Source organism: Anarhichas minor, unplaced genomic scaffold, assembly GCF_050575085.1.
Source record: "Anarhichas minor isolate MPS153535 unplaced genomic scaffold, ASM5057508v1 ptg000027l, whole genome shotgun sequence".
Lineage (NCBI taxonomy): Eukaryota > Metazoa > Chordata > Actinopteri > Perciformes > Anarhichadidae > Anarhichas > Anarhichas minor.
Window position 1 is genome coordinate 9,312,110 of NW_027466473.1, and position 17,484 is coordinate 9,329,593.

The window sequence follows — 17,484 nt, forward strand, 5'->3', positions numbered from 1 at the left end:
ATGGCTGTGGCGGGGATATGCAAGTGGATAGGAAATAATGTGCCTTTTTATTTTGTGATATTTTCCTTATTTTGTGGCCTTTCGTTTGGACAATTGCGATATTCGATTTCGGAAGAACTAGAAAATGGGGCACTGGTCGGCGATCTGGCGCTTGACTTGGGGCTGGATATTCGAAAGCTCGCCACTCGGAAAATCAAGGTAACGTCCAACAGCGGTAAACGCTACGTGATTGTCAACCCCAAAAACGGGAAACTACTTGTCAATGAAAGGATCGACAGGGAGGCACTGTGCGATTTATCCAACACTTGCCTCATCAACCTGGAGTTGATGGTGGAAAACCCCAGTGAGGTGCACCATGTCGAGGTAGAGATCGTGGACGCTAATGACAATGCGCCGCAGTTCCCCAGTGAAGAGTATCAAGTGGAAATCACGGAATCTGCTTTACCGGGGTCTCGGTACCCAATTGAAAACGCGCAAGATCCGGACATTGGGTCCAATTCAGTTCGTATGTATCAGCTTAGCACAAACGACCATTTTGCGCTGGTATCTAACAAACCCTCCCTCAACACAAAGCACATCGAGCTCGTGCTCAAAAAGCCCGTTGATCGTGAACAGACGCCTTACCACCAATTAATTCTAAGTGCTGTGGACGGTGGGATGCCAGAGAAAACAGGCACGGCCAAAATCAATATCCGGGTCCTGGACTCGAATGACAATGTCCCCATGTTCGACAGTTCAGTGTACAAGGTGAAACTGTTAGAGAACTCGCCCAAAGACACCCTGGTGATAAAACTGAATGCGACTGATCTGGATGAGGGCACAAATGGAGAGGTTTATTACTCTTTCAGCAGCTACACTCCCGAGAGAGTGAGGCAGATGTTCAGCATGGACACTAACACCGGAGAAATAAGAGTGAAGAGCAATGTTGACTATGAAGAGACCAACTCCTACGAGATGTACATCCAGGCGATGGACAAGGGCCCCGGGGCCGTGGCGGCACACTGCAAGGTAGTGGTGGAGGTGGTGGACGTGAACGACAACGTCCCTCAGATAGTGCTCTCATCTCTGTCCAGCCCCGTGAGGGAGGACGCCCGCGCAGACACAGTAGTGGCCCTCATTAGCGTCACTGATCGAGACTCGGGCGCTAACAAGCAGGTGAGCTTGGAGATCCCAGCAGGCCTTCCTTTCAAGATCAAGTCATTTAGAAATTACTACACTCTGGTTACCTCAGCCTTCCTGGACCGCGAGACCACCGATGCCTACAACGTCACTCTGAGTGCCACCGACGGAGGAAACCCTCCCCTCTCCTCCCAGAAGACCATACAGGTGGACGTGGCTGATGTTAATGACAACCCGCCGCGATTTGAACAGACTTCCTATACCGTCTACGTGGCTGAGAACAATGCCCCCGGTGCCTCTTTGTGTACTGTGAAAGCTCAAGACGCCGATATCAAAGAGAACGCACGCATCAGCTACACAGTGCTTAACGACAACAACCATGGCATCCCTGTCACCTCGTATGTGTCTGTGAAGGCCGACACAGGCGAGGCTTATGCCCTGCGAGCCTTCGACTATGAGTCACTGAGAGAGTTCCACTTCCAGGTCAAAGCCCAAGATGGGGGCATTCCTCCACTCAGCCGCGTTGCCACTGTCTACATCTACATCATGGATCAGAATGACCACGCGCCACTGATAGTCAAACCTCCTGGCAACGGCACGCGCTCCTTGGAAACGGTACAAAAGAACGCAGAGCCTGGCGCCATGGTGACCAAAGTGGTGGCTTACGATGCAGACGCTGGTCCGAATGCCTGGCTGGTGTACGTGCTGGAGACGGCCACTGACCTGGACTTGTTCAAGGTGCACGAGCACACCGGTGAGATCAGGACCACTCGGAGGATCCTGGAGGACAACTCCACCTCTTTTGCTCTCACCGTTTTAGTGAAGGACCATGGGCAGCCTAGTCTCTCCTCCACCGCCACCATCAACGTGGCTGTCATGGAGGTGCCCCCCAAAGTGGCTCCTGACCCCAAGCGGATCATCCGACCTCACAGCACGCTGCTTTTCTCCAACGTGACCCTGTACTTGATCGTGGCTTTGAGTGCCACCACCTTTGTTTTCCTGGTCACTGTGGTGGTGCTGGCCATCGTCCGCTGCCATGCCTACTGCACCCAACCTGGGTCCTGCTCCCCGTGCTGCGTGTCACAGAAGCCCCCTCTAGATGGTGGGAGCAGCAGCGTGAGTGCCGGCGGGGGAGGCGGCGGCGGCGGCGGCCCACCCGGGGCACAGCCTAATAACAACGTGATGCTTCGGAGGGACCTTAAAGTGGAGCCTCACTACATCGAAGTACGTGGGAACGGCTCCCTAACAAAGACATACTGCTACAAGACCTGCCTGACAGCCACCTCTGGCAGTGACACGTTCATGTTCTACAACACAGGACGTCCCATCAGTGGCACCTGGGGCAGTGGTGCCGACCGCTTCTTCACGAGTGGGAGTGGATTTGTACGCAGACTGAGCATGCCCGATGCCTCCATGCAACTCTGCCCAGAGGTGTGTCATTCATTTTTTTTTTACGCCTACCTTATGTCCACATAACTGGAAGGTCATGAATCATGATGTTTACAAATTAGAGGCTTTAATTACATTTGATTTAACTCCAAACAATGTAAGACCATTTTTAAAGTACATACTTAACGTAACTTTTCATTAAGGTTACAGAATAGCGTGCATCGTCGTCATTTTTGTCAGTGTTACTGTGTTGCTGCAGGGTGACGATATTCCTGCATGTCAAGTTTGATCCCCTCCTGCAATGAATCGAATCCTTGCAAGCCTCATTCTCTTTGTTCAGGTCCCACTCGTACTGTGCTGTCGCTCAGCCCGGCCCAGCACTCACACTGCATTAGTGTCAGGCCTGATGCTTTTCAGGGTCCTGTGCTATTTTCTGATGATTCAGAGATTTGTGTTTCAGTTCGAGGTTGACATCACATCTACTCTAAGAACAGGTCATGTAGTCTTCGCTACTGGCTCATCCTCTGTGCAAGAGGGTTTGACTCGTGTGTGTGTGTGTGTGTGTGTGTGTGTGTGTGTGTGTGTGTGTGTGGTTGGGTATGTATGTGTGAGTAAAACTGTTACACTGGATCCGTTGGGGTTAATTGACTCGATCACAGGCCCTGCATGACTAGTTGTTGCCTCTGATTATGGGAGAGATATGCATTTACCTTCTGCCATTTTATATTCTTGATCTTAAAGGCTGCATTACTTCAATAGTACAATGTTCTCTATTTAAGATGAGTGAAACAGTGAGTGCCTCTACCTGCTAGGCCATACTTAGCGTCAGACCTAAAATACTATTTATATAGATGTAACATTATACCAGTTTTGCAATTATACCAGTGAAAAAGTCCTGCATACCTGCATTCCTAGCGTTCATCAATCATGTAGCTCTAAAGTGTTGACGTCTATTAGTTGTATATTTAAGGAGCACAGGTTTGACTCTAGATTTTGGGTAGGTATGTTTTGCTTTTATGCCGCTTAGGTTAAAGAGATTAGTGGTTCAAATATTGGAATAATATCATTTAAATTTAATTGAAATGCTCCTTAGGTTAAGAGTTCATCTCTGGTTGCAGCATCTAAAATTATCGAGTGACAGCCACCAGTACATCAGTTCTACGGAAATCTCTGACCAAGACAAGTGTAGCGGTGTAAATTAACCTCCAGCCTGTGTTCCTCAGCCCTGCAAATTAGATTTACTCAAAGAGGCTGGGTCTACCAGCAGAAAACACTTCTCTCTGAATCGAACTGGAGAACATAATGTGCCGTCTTCATCTAGGACACTTGCTACTGCCCGAGCAGGTCTGTGTCTTAAACACATCTTTTCTTATTCAGTGTTCTTGAGGTCCAAGGCTACAAACCCACATGATGCTGACAGACTTTAGCATTCATGCAGATGTTCCTAATCATTTCATACAGTCAGTGTGCGCAGCACCTAGTCATGAGGAAAGTAACGAGTAGGCATAATCAGGCATAATAAATGGCCATGAAAGATTAGCTCATTCAAATATGTTTCCCCCGAACCAGACTTATATAGTTCTTTGAATTTAAAGGCATAATCATCAGCAGAATTAGGCCATCATCAAAGGCGAATGAATGGGAGTCCATTCCAATAGTCCAGAAAATATTCATCAGAATCAAGTAAATCTCCAAAGCAAGGAAGATGGAATAAGATGAAACCAGTTTGCCAGATGAAGCCAATTTTGCTCCACACATTGGCTTGCACTAAATCCTACACATTTGCGATACCACATTTGTATACAACTGCCCATCACTCTGCGCTAATATAGACCAGACCTATAGGATGCGGTTGCTCTGGCGATGATGGCTTATTGGTTTTCAAAGGCAATAATTCACAAGAGGACTGCTGGGAGTTGCAAGCACTCAGCCCGGGTTCATCTGGAGCAGACAGATGCTCACAGTTCCACACAAACATGGACACATCGGTCTGTTCAAACACCCCGGCACTCAGGGAGAGGGCATAACTCCCCCAGCTCTCACATTCATAGAGCCATGGAGCGAGAGTCTGTCCAAAACTGGTCAATATGATTCTCAGTCACTGGCCTTTTTAAAGTCCTTCTGTGTCTGTGTGGATATCAATATGTATGCGTGTGTGTGCGTGTGTGTGTGTGTGTGTGTGTGTGTGTGTGTGTGTGTGTGTGTGTGTGTGTGTGTGTGTGTGTGTGCTTGCAATGGGGGACACGACTGCAGTGTTCCTATCACGTCCGGAGCTGGGATGTGTATCATGATTAATGGATGAGGCCATGGCCCAGCCTGTGCTCTGCACTGTATGAGATCAAACTAAATTCTCTCTCTCTCTCTCTCTCTCTCTCTTCCCTGCTGTCTCTCTCTCCCTCTTCTCTCCCCCCCACCCCATCCTGTCTCTCCGTCTCTCTCTCTCTACCTCTTGCTCGCTCAGCCGAAAGCCCCGAATGCTGACTGGCGATATTCTGCATCTTTGAGGGCAGGGATGCAGAGGTAAGCACTTTCCATCTTTAACTCTTTTGCAACTTGTGATCATCTAGAAAAAGTTACACCTTTTTTCATCCCGACTCACACTGTCTACACCCAGTCTCTGCTACCGCTACAGTGACCCCTTCATAATGCCCTTTACCACAGCAGCTATGTATGGGATCTCTAAGTAATGACACATCAGATTTCTTACAGATACCTGCACCTCAACCCTATTAAAAAATGATAACAAAGACCAAATACTGCAGATCAGTGTGTGCTATGATCAGAAATGGACGATTAGTCGCCCCTCAGCATCGGTTTGGACCTCCATCCTCTTCCTTTGGAAGAGGCCATCTACAGCTCCCATCAGTGGATGCCTAGCACTCCTCCTCTGCAGTGTAATATAATGTAGGTCATCTACATTCTGAGCGTCGCTTCCCCCCAGTTACAGTCTTTAAGCAGGAAGCGTGAAGGACAAATGAGCTGACTATGACCTTTCTCAGATTATCAGATGCACACATGCATCAGTGTCTGCATGTGCAACTGCCCCACACATGTGTGCCTTTCTGTGTGTGTCTCTATATTTTTGTCCATGAGTCCAGACAGCAGAGGGCATTTTGGACTCCAGTCCTACTTGTTAATTCAGCGGCATGCGCTCTGATTTTCCAGATATGGATTCATACGCCTTATTGCTTGACCAAATCCTAATTATAGAATGATTTAAAGATCGCATTCTCATTAGCTACCTACTGCACATCAGAGAATACTGAAATTAAGAGGATCTGATGATTGGAATAAATGTGTAGCTTTTAGTTTCTACGTCTGTCACTTACATCTTGTGACGAGGACACAAAAGTTGTATTGAAATACATGAATGAATGAAGTGTTTTGCTAATTTGACATGGGGACAGCTAGAACGTCAGGAACTAATGACTTTTACCTCCACATGTTGTGCACTCTTCCGCTCTGTGTAAGTTTGATTTAATTGGATATTAGTGTTAATTTCTATGGCGTGGACGGTATCATAATGTGCATCATGTCATCAAGTCACTGTAACATGACATGGATTAACATAAATCATCATCGCAATTTGCCGCTGCCATCTCCAAACAGGCAGTGCCTGTAACACGCGCAGGCACCGAGAGGCTCGTAACAACGCGTAACCCCCGACACACGCGTGCTGTAATCTATCACACTATACACGGCGTCTAGCAACAACTTCAATGACCCACATTCCTACTGAAGTCAATCAGTGTAGAAAACTCCAGTATCTGTGTCGTGTTCTCACACATTAGAGCAGCACCTTTGCTTATGGAAAAGCTTGAAACCCACGCTGCTCGGTCTGTACTTGGCCGTTTTATATTCATGGCAAATCCCTATTCAACATAACGCATCAGTGTTTTGCAGTTTGAGGTTAGATGCTGGCTGTGCTGCATTGCAGAGGCCCCAGTCAGGGTAGGTCCTCCTATACAGTATGAGCTCTATCTTCATTATAAATGTATGGGGGGGGGGGGGGGGGAAATATCTCGTAGGAAAACTGCACCCATGCACTTAGCTTTGTGTGTTTATTACAGCATTGTTTTTAAAGGAATAGTTAGTCACTGAGGAAAATAGGCAAATTTATTCTCTTGCTGGGAGCTAGGTGAGAAGATTTATACCCTTCGTACATCTGTCTTTTAAATATGAAGCCAGTTGTCTTAGCTTAGCTAAATGATATGGGGCAAGACGCATAGCCTTATGTGATGTTATTGGGGCGTTAATTTGACTAATTTACAATTATCATGAACATGCGCTCATTTATTCACAGGTGGCATTCATCTTGTTAATGCTTCTTGCATGAGTTCCAATATTCCTACTAAGCTGATGACATAGCTACTGAAAATGTATCTTGCACTAATATTTCCCATTAAACTCTGATTAACCTAAAAGGTCCCCATGAGGCAAAACTGTGTTTTATTCTTTTCAATGCCATGCACGAGAACAGCCTCCAAAGCATACAAGTTATGCTGAATATTGTCATATTCTGAATAAAAGTGGAACATGACTTTGCCTGTAAACATAGTCAGTTAACCTTAACACTAAAAGTAGAAGGAATAGTTTCGATGTTGCCATCGCTCAGTGTGCTGCAGGACCCCCTGCTAAGTCGAATAAAACAAAAAGTACACCCTCAGGGTTTCCACATCTCGTGAAAAAACTTTAGATGAAAAAAGAAAACATCTCAAACTTCATTTTTGTGCCATCCTGAGAGTCTATGTTGTGGTTGTGGTGTGACATTTTAATATTTTTCATTTGGGTGTGTTAGTAGTGTCCTACTTTTTATACACGTAGTTATTCAAATATAAATATGTAACAAGATCAGCTGGAAATACTTAAATACATTAAATATGTTGTGTATCCCAATTGAATATGTAAACAGATGTCATCTTGAAACACTTTTAAAAATGTCTTCCTCTCCGCAGTCAAATGTCCAGACCCAGTCTCTTTACAACAATATGTATCTATACATTTTTGACATTTTAAGCATTTTTTTCTGTTGGATTACCGTTTCAGTTGAGGTTTTCGAAAAATATCTATACTACTGATAAACAGCTAGACGTCATGTCCCTGAATAAAGACTCGATGTTTGCTTCAAAGGCTGAATTAATATTAGATGGCATGTGTCTCACTGAGTTTGCTGGATGTGTTCTGCCTCTTAGTTCGGTCCACATGGAGGAGTCCTCTGTGATGCAAGGAGCCCAGGGGATGTTGGTCCAGAACTGGCCCACTGTGTCCAGCGCCGCGGGTGAGTCGAAGACTAGCAGTCAGGATAGAGTGAAAAAGCACTGAGCACTGTCACTGTCGAACACTGACTACATTCGATCAGAGGGAGACTGAGCAAGCTTTCATGGATCTTGCTTTAAAATGTATAAAAAAGGAGAGGATCTGAAATGTTTTTATGTAATATGTAGGCTTTAACTCCAGGCTATTTGGTGAAAGGCTTGTTAAATTAGGCACCTGGCATTTGAACCTCTGGTACCCTGGTTGTGTGTGCCAAAAACATAATCGGTGGGAAGTGTTTTCGTCCTTGTCGCTGCACTTGTGACTCGTGTTACTCCCATTCGATGAAGCTAACAGGTGAAGACAATCAACCCTGGGGTTCATTAAAAAGTAGAATCTGGAAGCTATTTGTATATACTGGAGAAAAAAACGAATAATTACATTATTAGACAGATGGTTATAACCTATCACTTCCCAGGGCATATTAAGAACTACCTTGTTCGCTACATAAGCATACGTATATGGCAAAAGTGAATGAGTTGACTAATGTTTTTTAGATGATGTGTACTCTGTACTAGTGCCCTACTATACTAATTATAATTAAGGTAGAGAGATAATTTGACAAATTGTCTTGCCTTGAAGAAAACAAATATGACGACAGTAATTCAGATAAATCGAAACTCAGAGCTTTCAGAACAGAACAGAACAGAATTTTCATGGATTTGTCTCTCAACCATTCTGGTTATGGTAACTACAGAATAGTTTGACAATTTGGAAATGCGCTTTTAAGTGTTCTTGCCGTTGGTTGGATGAGAAGATCGATTCAGCTCTCATGTCCATATGCCAAATATGAAGCTACAGACAGGAGACAGTTAGCTTAGCTTAGCATAAAGACTGGAAACAGGGGAAACGGCTAGCCGTGTTCTGTGCAGAGATTTTAAAAAAGATTATCTGCCTACCAGCACCTGTACTCATCTTTGCAACAAAGCGCAAAAATCAAATCACCGCACCTAAATGCCCATTACAACTACACATTACACATTCAAATGTGTTCATTGGATTATATTGAATTGAAGAAGTTGAATTCATTCTCCTTTTTATTTTGGTTCAGATATGGTCAAACTGGGGCTTTGACAGAATTGTGCTTTGAATATCTACATGATCTTGAATTCCAGTGTGATGTTCATGCAGAGCTTAGCTGAGGTGCCAAAAAGCCCGGGGCCCTTATGCAGAGCCACAGATAAACAACTGTGTCCTCCCATGAAAGCGGCTGGCAGCACGGCGAGCTACAGACTGAAAAAGGAAACTGTTTTTTAATAAGAAATGAGTTGTCCTGAGTGGGTGGCAACATTGAAAATGTGTGGCATGTAGCACAACATAAGTGTAAAATAGAACTGGCCTCAGAAATGAACTGCGCTTCACAGAAACACTGGCTCGGAGCGCATGACTAACAGCTTTTGTTGGTTTATTGGCAAACTTTTGAAACTCCGATTTCGAAAAGTCTATGGAACATTGTGAGCTGTTCCCTCCTTCCTTCCTTCAGCCAAGCTTCCATTCATTGATTTCCCGTCTTGCTGCAGGAATTAGAACACAGATAGAGACTAGAGGGTGAAGGGTAGCATCACTGCCAATCACTCCGAGAGTCAGTTACAGAATATGTCTTTACTGTCTGTGAGGTTTTTTTTCTCTGTGGAAAAGAGAGCTGGGGAATGTTTCGAGATACGAGCTGTACCGGTTCCCAGTATCTCTGTTTGCTGCAGAGAAATGTGTGTTTTTTTCGGAGCAGATGAGAAGCTGTCTCTAAGTAAAGGCTGAAATCTAGTATTATCTGTAAGCAGAATGCACAGCGTACTGCAGACCTTTCAGGGGTGCATTGTTCCAAAAGGAAATCATTTGTCAGGCTATAGACATGTGATGGATCGCAGGTTGATCCTCTTTAGTATGCATCAAGAGGTGGAGCCCATTTTTGTGACACATTTTCATGTCTGCAGTTATTGTCACCCCGATGAAGTTGTCTGATACGCTGCGCTGCATCTAAATGCGGTACACCCTCAAAACGGTGTTTACATAAGTGACCCGTGGCGCAGATGAGGAGACATTTGTCTAATGCCAGAGGGGGAGAGAGGCTATTATCAGGACTAAGAGATGGAAAAAAAGAGAGATCCAGTAAAAGCAATTTTGGAGAGGAAGAGCAGAGGACACGTACAGGGGGATTGGAGGGAAAAAAAAGAAAAAGCGAGGTGTGTGGGGGGATGGAGAAAGAGAAGGGTTAAGAGGATTGGCAGGTTCCTGCAGTAGTGTTGTTGCTAGGGAACGCCATGTGACCTGTTGCCTGGCAACACTGTCTAACTGAGAGATTGCTGCAGCAGCCGCACCCTCCATCAGCAGGGAGTGGGCGAGGGCAGTTTCCATGGCAACCGGTCATATCTCTGAATGGAGGATTTGGAGACGAGGGGGAAAAAAGAAGAGGAAGGAAGGAGTAGGGAGCGGAAAAAGGGACGGGGGGACTCGGCAAGGGCAGGTATTAGGGAGAAAAAGAGGGCACGCGGTAATTTAGAGGAAATAATAGTCGGAAAGAATGGTTTAGGTTTCGGTGTCTCGTGCAGAATACACGCGATGCACCGCATGAAATTACACGAGCACTACACGACTGTCAGATTAGGACAAACCGCATTAGGGATTCATTTTAGATGGAACCAGACAGGATATAACAGCCTATTTTAAAATGTAGGACATCAGGTTAGATGAGACGAGGCTTCAAACACCCACATATCTACACCAGGTGTCACGGCAGCCTCCTCATGAGGAGCTGTATACTGACCTGCTTACCAGCGGTTACACCATAATCCGTTTGCTGTGAAATATAGGCTAATATGAAGCAATGGCAAAGTTACAAATAATCCTCCATGTTTGAGAAATGGCAGCACAGGGAGGGGGGGGGGGGGGGGGGAAGCAAAGCTCTTCATAGTTGCACCGACTCCTCCGAGCTGTGACGTGACCTGCTCATTGCGCTTTTATTTTTTTCGCACGCACACACACACACACACACACAGGAATGTATCAGATTAAATTCTAATTAACAATGCCAGGGTTTTGGATTTGTCACAGCCAGTGCAGAGAGCCCTGGGATGTCCCAAGACGCAGGGACAATATTCACTTGATTAGACGCTACACAGCCACTTGACATTTTAGCTCAGTTGGTCAAGCGTGGGGACATGCACTGCTCGAGCCCGACCAGGTGCACGTACATAAGCCAAACACTGTACAATTTTCCCCACCGTAATTATAGTGCAGGTTTGCAGCTTTGCTACCAGTCCAGTAATCAGTACAGGTTTAATTATATCTGACTTCTTTTTTTTCACTTTAAAGTTATCTGAGTTTATGGTGAAAAGGAGTCTGCAGGTACGAATGCCTGCCCTGGATTAGGCTCAATGCTATGGTTTTAAAATAAAGGATTGCATTCAATAACCTGTAATCATGAACTGTAAAATAAGGAAGCATTTGTTTTGTCATCCATCATTACAGGACAAGAAAATGAAGTATTCCCAAACTCAACTTCCTGTAAATAGTAGCATCAGGCAACAGGAAATGGTGTGTCAGTTACATAAATTGGAGGTGCATTGTTTACAGCAATACTATGCACTGCATTACTGGCTCAATAAGATCATCCACTTTCTGCCTCACAGTATTCTGCACATTTCTTTTAACTCACCGGCTGTCTCTTCAGTTTATTTCAAGCACATTTGTCCTCCTCCACACGAGAAGCCATCTTCCGTTACCTAACCATTGATAGCCAATGAATGGGAATTATTTAAAATGCTAGATCCTCTTCCTGGGTTTTAATACCCAGATTAAAATACAGACCGACAGACCGTACCATCAAATGTCATAATCCTCAGAAACAGACTAGCATTACAGCATTAACTCCACTAATGGTAAGATAAACTAATAACATCTGACACTGATTAATCATTGAATAAGCTAAATTACGTCGGTCAATTAGCAGCAATTGGCTTGTTTGCATTTAAAAAGTGTGTAACATGAGACAAAATTGTAAAAAAGAGAACAAAAAACAACAACGCTAAGCTAAATCTGGATTTTCCTCAGCAGCCAAGAGTTGAAACAGTCATCCAGGTCCTTCACATGCTAATTATTTCATGTAATTTAAAAATGGATACTTCTATTTATAAGTATAGAAAACAAATTATTCATGTGTGTCTGTGTTCCTGTCGCAATGGTACGCTGCTGCTTCGTTACCAAAAGACACAATATCTGACCTTGCCTGCAATATGCCAAACCTCAATGATTTACAGAGTTAATATACAATCAAATTTAAATGAGTCACAGCTCAATAACATGTAGTAGCACTCTGTAAAAAGGTGTCCGGCGCTCTTTGTATGCTCTTCGTTCAGCAGCCGAGCTGACTATTGAGCAGTGTGGTAGTGTCCGTTACATCTGCTCTTATTATAGTCTGCACTCATAATTTATTCTCATGCTCGATGAGCTCATTTGTTTTCAAAATAATGTACTTCCCAATGGGACAGTGATTTGAAACCATTTCAGTGCTCCAGCAAAGTCATAAATAGCCTACAAAGGAAAAATCTAACCGAATCTTTTTGTAAGGGCCTGTGTTTGATCTAAATAAAATCCAGACGGAAAGTAGGTCAGTGCAGACGGAACTGGTGTGAGCCTGAGAGCACCGTGTCTACAAAACACGCCCACCCCCATCTTTCTTACTGCCTCTCTGCCTCTCTCTCTCTCTCTCTCACTCTCTCGCCTCTTATCTCATCCTCTTTCCTTCTCTTTCTGGCCTCTTTAACCTTTTGACCTTAATAGCTATGTCTTATTTTTAATTTACATAATCATTTTTCTACATATAGACAGGGTTTTTTTTCCAACATATTTTGTCAGACTTGCTCTCTTTCATTTTTCTGTCACATCCATGCTTGAGCAGTAAAGGTTGAATCCCTGTCTCTGGCCTCCTATGAGAGAAGGATTAAGCTACTGCCATCATCCAAATACAAATACAAATCACACTGCCAAGTTAAACATCTCCCGGTTTAAAGGTTGGCCCCCTCCAGTGGTCTCGGCTGAGTTGCCGTCCTGTAAATATCCTCTCCCTGTGGCTATCGCTTCATCGTCAGGCTATTGCTCTGCACGCTTTTGCTTGATTTCGATTATTCCTTACATGTCAGATTTTATGAACGTCTCAAAGACCAAATAATGAAGTCTAGATAGGGTACAATGCGTGACAGTTATTGAAAAAAAGGTAAATGTTTGTAGGAGTAAAATGCTTTGTTTAGCTTTGTTGTCCCTATTTTTAGTCGTATGTCTATTCCTGTGCATTTATATTAAGAGCAACGAAATACAGAGGTTAAATACCGTTCAATATCTCTGAATGCAGTGGGAGTATAACCCAGGAGATGAACCTTCGGGGACTACTAAATGTTTTTGAATCTTTCCCATCAGATGATATTCCATTTCTAAAAGTGTTACTGGAAATCTTTGGCAATAAACTAAAACATTTTGTCCTTGCGCTGTTGAGAAATTTGGAAAACAACTCAACGCTAATCAATCAATCCCCAAAGCACTTCACACATAAACATATGTGTTTATTGGCAGGAGCGAACACAGTCAAAACAATTAAAAAAATTATACTGGGGTCAAATTCCTTGGGTGTGTACACACTTAGTATTAAAGTAAGCTATTCTAGCCGATTCTGTTTCTGAAAATGATTCATGACAAGTAAGATAATAGCAAAGGGGGGTTTACCTCTGGGAAATCCATGTCAGAATGGACTGTCCTGCTTTTACCACTTGCCATCAATCAAAATATAGATTGTGTAAAGACCTACTGTGGAATCGATACTCATAGGGATTGTTCATTATTTTGGGAAATACGCTTATTTGCTTTCTTGCGGAGAAGATCAGTACCGCTCTGGTATGTAGATGGTAAATATGTAAGCAGCTGATTAGCTAAAAAAACTAGCGGAACAACTAACATGTTATATCTTGTTTGTTTGATTTGTACAAAAAGCATTGAACAATTCCTCAAGAAAGTGAATAAGCCTACTTCCCTCGACGTCTATCAAAGCAGATTGAATGAAGGCATTTGACATGATTTTTTTCATCATACCTGTGTAGACGGAGATGGTGGTGAACTTTCACCCCCAGTGGGCGCTGGAGTCGACAGCAACAGCTGGCACTTCAGGTACGGTGCCTCCGGACAGAGCTACTGCCCTCCTCAGCAACTGAAGCCCGGAGAGATTCCCCCCGAAGCCTTCATCATCCCCGGATCCCCAGCCATCATTTCTATTCGCCATGACGCCGGCCCTGTGGACGACAAAGGTGACTTCATAAGCTTTGGCAAGAAGGAGGACGCCAAGAAGAAGAAAAAGAAGAAGAAGGACAAGAAGGACAAGAAGGATAAAGGAAAGGATGAGGATGATTAGAAGAGAATGGGTGACTTGCAAACAGAGCTACCAACAAACTACCATCCCAATTACAGAGCCAGAAAAAACAAAAGCCAAATGCATATTGTAGAACCGAGGGGGCCTCCTTTCACCATATTTACATCGACATTGTACAGTGGCTAAACCCTCGTTAGACGAGGCCTGCGAGCTTGCTAAACAAATGTTTCTCTTTCTTGGCTCATTTGGCCCTTAACTACCCAGCCCATAAAAGGTAAACAAATGATCCTAGTAGACAGGCTTCATCTAAACACTGGACCAACTTAAAACAGAAAGGGTTTTATTGGATACGATTAGCCTTTCTGTGATTTGCTGACACCCCTCCCCCCAGTTTGTATTATAAAAAACAAAAACACCTGAGAGGGTGTACTATTTGTATCTGACCATTGTCAGCTGAGGCTGCCTGTGTTGGCATATCTGTCTTTATGCAGCCCACCCGTCCTTTTTGACTCACCTAGTCGCAGGTGAAGTGGAAGCCAAACTCAGTCAAATGAAACAGAGGCTTTTGTCTTTAGTATTGAGGAGGCCTTGTAGAAATTCAGAAAATGTGGTCTTTTGTAAGAAAAGAAATTTATAAAAAATGAAAAAGTAACAGCATACAGTATATGTACCATGAAATTAACACTGAGAAAGAGGTGGCTGAGACAGGACCACACACAAATAAAGAGCTCTGTTTCAGTGTAACATAGCACATTGCTGAGGCGGAGGACCCGGAACTGGGTTGCACCAACTATGCGCAAGTTTGTTCCCAGGTTAGTGTACAAAGTAGTGGCTTCATAACTGCTAGTTAATTTGCAATTAGCAAGTTACTAAATTTGACCGTACCAAGGGGGGAGTTCTACGGCTGTAACTAGTTATAACATTAAGATTTCAGATGAGTAGCCAGTTAGTAAAAGCATTATCTCGCTGATGGGTATCTACCACATGGATTTGTAGATGACCAGATTGGCATAAAAATTACGATTGGTAAATAGAATCCATATTTCATTCTTAAAGGACAAAACTGTTTTTTGCATGTTTAAATTCATTCTCTACAAAGGCCACTTTACGTCACTGCTAATATTTTCCAAAGCAGATCATTGTGTCTTGGGAAGCAGCTATTGTTCACGCAAAAAGACGCAGACGTGATGAATTATGTCGGCCAACCAAGTCTCAGAATGTGGATTTCAACGTTGTATTGAATATGAACCAGACTCTGATTGAAAGAATACACACACTGTGAAAATGTGTAATTTGTAGAAAATGGGCAGAAACATCCCAAAAGAGCGATATAGTCCTTTAAGTTGCAAAATGGAATGGAATTACTAAAGAAAAGAAAAAAAACACGCTATGTGTTAAAAAAGAAAGAAGAAAAAAAAAAAGATTCCTGCTTTACTGTTAGTGAGTGCAACTGTGTGACTTTGTATCATTTGCACCTGCTTTATTGCTTGCTTAAGTATTTAGTTGTTACTTAAGGTTACGTTGTAACAGATTTTTGTGGTGCTACCGCTTGTGTTTTAGCAATGCGTGAAAAGGGATCAGTAACTATAGGGAACCTACATGCAGCTGATGCAACCGGCCTCTGGCCTTGCCTCTTCTCTTGGAATATGGCACAGGTCAACGGGGTCTTAATCCCACTGTGTATCAGCACACCCAGTCTGACACACGCATTATTGTACACAAACACTGACTCTCTCTCTGCCTCTTATTCACACACACACACACACACAGACGTACAGAACATACCAACACACAGAGATATACTAAACAAATACACGCCCCTTTCTGGAAACTGTAGTCCAGTGCCGTCCTTAAAATATGGGAGTGTATTATATGGCTGGGACGCAGGAACGTTGCTTGTTGCTTCATTTCTGTTCAAGCCTGATCCCTCTGTCTTTCAATGTTAAGTATAGTTGTTCTTCAAGCCCCGCACCACCGCCTCGACTGCTTCAGTGCTTGTAACATTTGCTTGCCCGCTGCCTGTTTTCCTCCCGTTTCTTCAGATCAACATGGTCGGACAACATCTTTCGAGTCACTCTCCTGCAATGAGCTTCGCCGTGCTAACACGGTGACATTTGTGCGTTTGCATATTGACACAGAGAATACACACAGGCACCAACACGCACATACTACACACACACGCATCTTTTGTTCGTGTTCAACTTCAGCCGAGCCGAGGCGCTTCGGCCGAGCGTGTCTCCTCTGATTGGTCATTGTCGACAGCTCTCCCGTCTCTCGTGTGTTGTATTGTAAGGACCTCTGACAGGTTAGCAAAATCTGAGATCATGCTGTAGTGGAGAAAAACGAGACAAGATGGAGAGGCAAAAGAAGAGTCATTGTAGTGTATTGTGCAGCTCCAACGTAGAAGATGAAGAACAGCAGAGTTGAGCGGGTCATCAGTCTTTTTGCCTGAGCGGAGGTATTGCAGTTATTCCTGTGTCAGCCATTAGTGGCGACTGATCAACTTGGGTCTGCTCAAACCACTTACAAAATAAGTGCAGGGCCGTTAAGCAGCAGCGAAAGGGGGTTGACTTGGATGGGGGGGATCCACTTAGGGATTAATGAAGGTGATGATAGCATCAAGCAAAGATCAACACAAGTCAATAATCACAGCTTGCAACAGCTTAAAATTTGACCTTTTTTTGGGCTTAATTGCTGCACACAAACATCAGAAATAATGCTGCTGGGACGCACTTTACGGGAGAAATTTACATGTCACAGCGACCCAAGTGTGAACTTTGTGAAATGATTGGCTGTATTTGGCCTTGACATTGTGAAGCCCAGGCATAGCACGGTAGAGAAAGAGTATCTGGAGCAGCAGACATTGGAACGGCATCAACGTGATGAAAAGTGTCATAAACTGCCACCTCAGTGTTCCTTTTTTATTTTTCTTTGTCAGAACATCGTCTTACCAGCCACAGTAGGGTTATGTAGGTGCTGCTATCGATCTCGATCCATCCCATGCACACGTGTCTTTCCCCCTGGCCCGTCCTTCAGGTGTACTTCTGTGCTGTCAGATCACCAAGTGGCTGTTTGCATGTTGTAAGCAAAGGAAACAGATACTATATAGATACTATATATACATAGATATGTTCTTCCACTGAGAAATGCGTATCGGATTACATATACATCTGATGCACGCTCTCAAAGAAGATACACACACATTGAAAGTTCCACACTCATTCTCACACTCATACATACACACATATACGCTATATTGCGAACAGTAATTTGTGGAAAAACCTAAAAGAATCACATTTTCTATCCTGTTGAAA

General features: G+C 43.8%; 1 protein-coding gene across 1 annotated transcript; it reads left to right on the plus strand.

Annotated features, from left to right (window-relative positions):
* LOC142960593 (protocadherin alpha-C2-like) lies at positions 1–14,316 on the plus strand. Its single transcript, XM_076102501.1, has 4 exons — positions 1–2,550; positions 4,970–5,028; positions 7,701–7,786; positions 13,905–14,316. Exons 1-4 carry the CDS (start codon positions 1–3, stop codon positions 14,210–14,212), a joined length of 3,003 nt encoding a protein of 1,000 aa, XP_075958616.1. The 3' UTR covers positions 14,213–14,316.
* Positions 14,317–17,484: the final 3,168 nt, after the last annotated feature.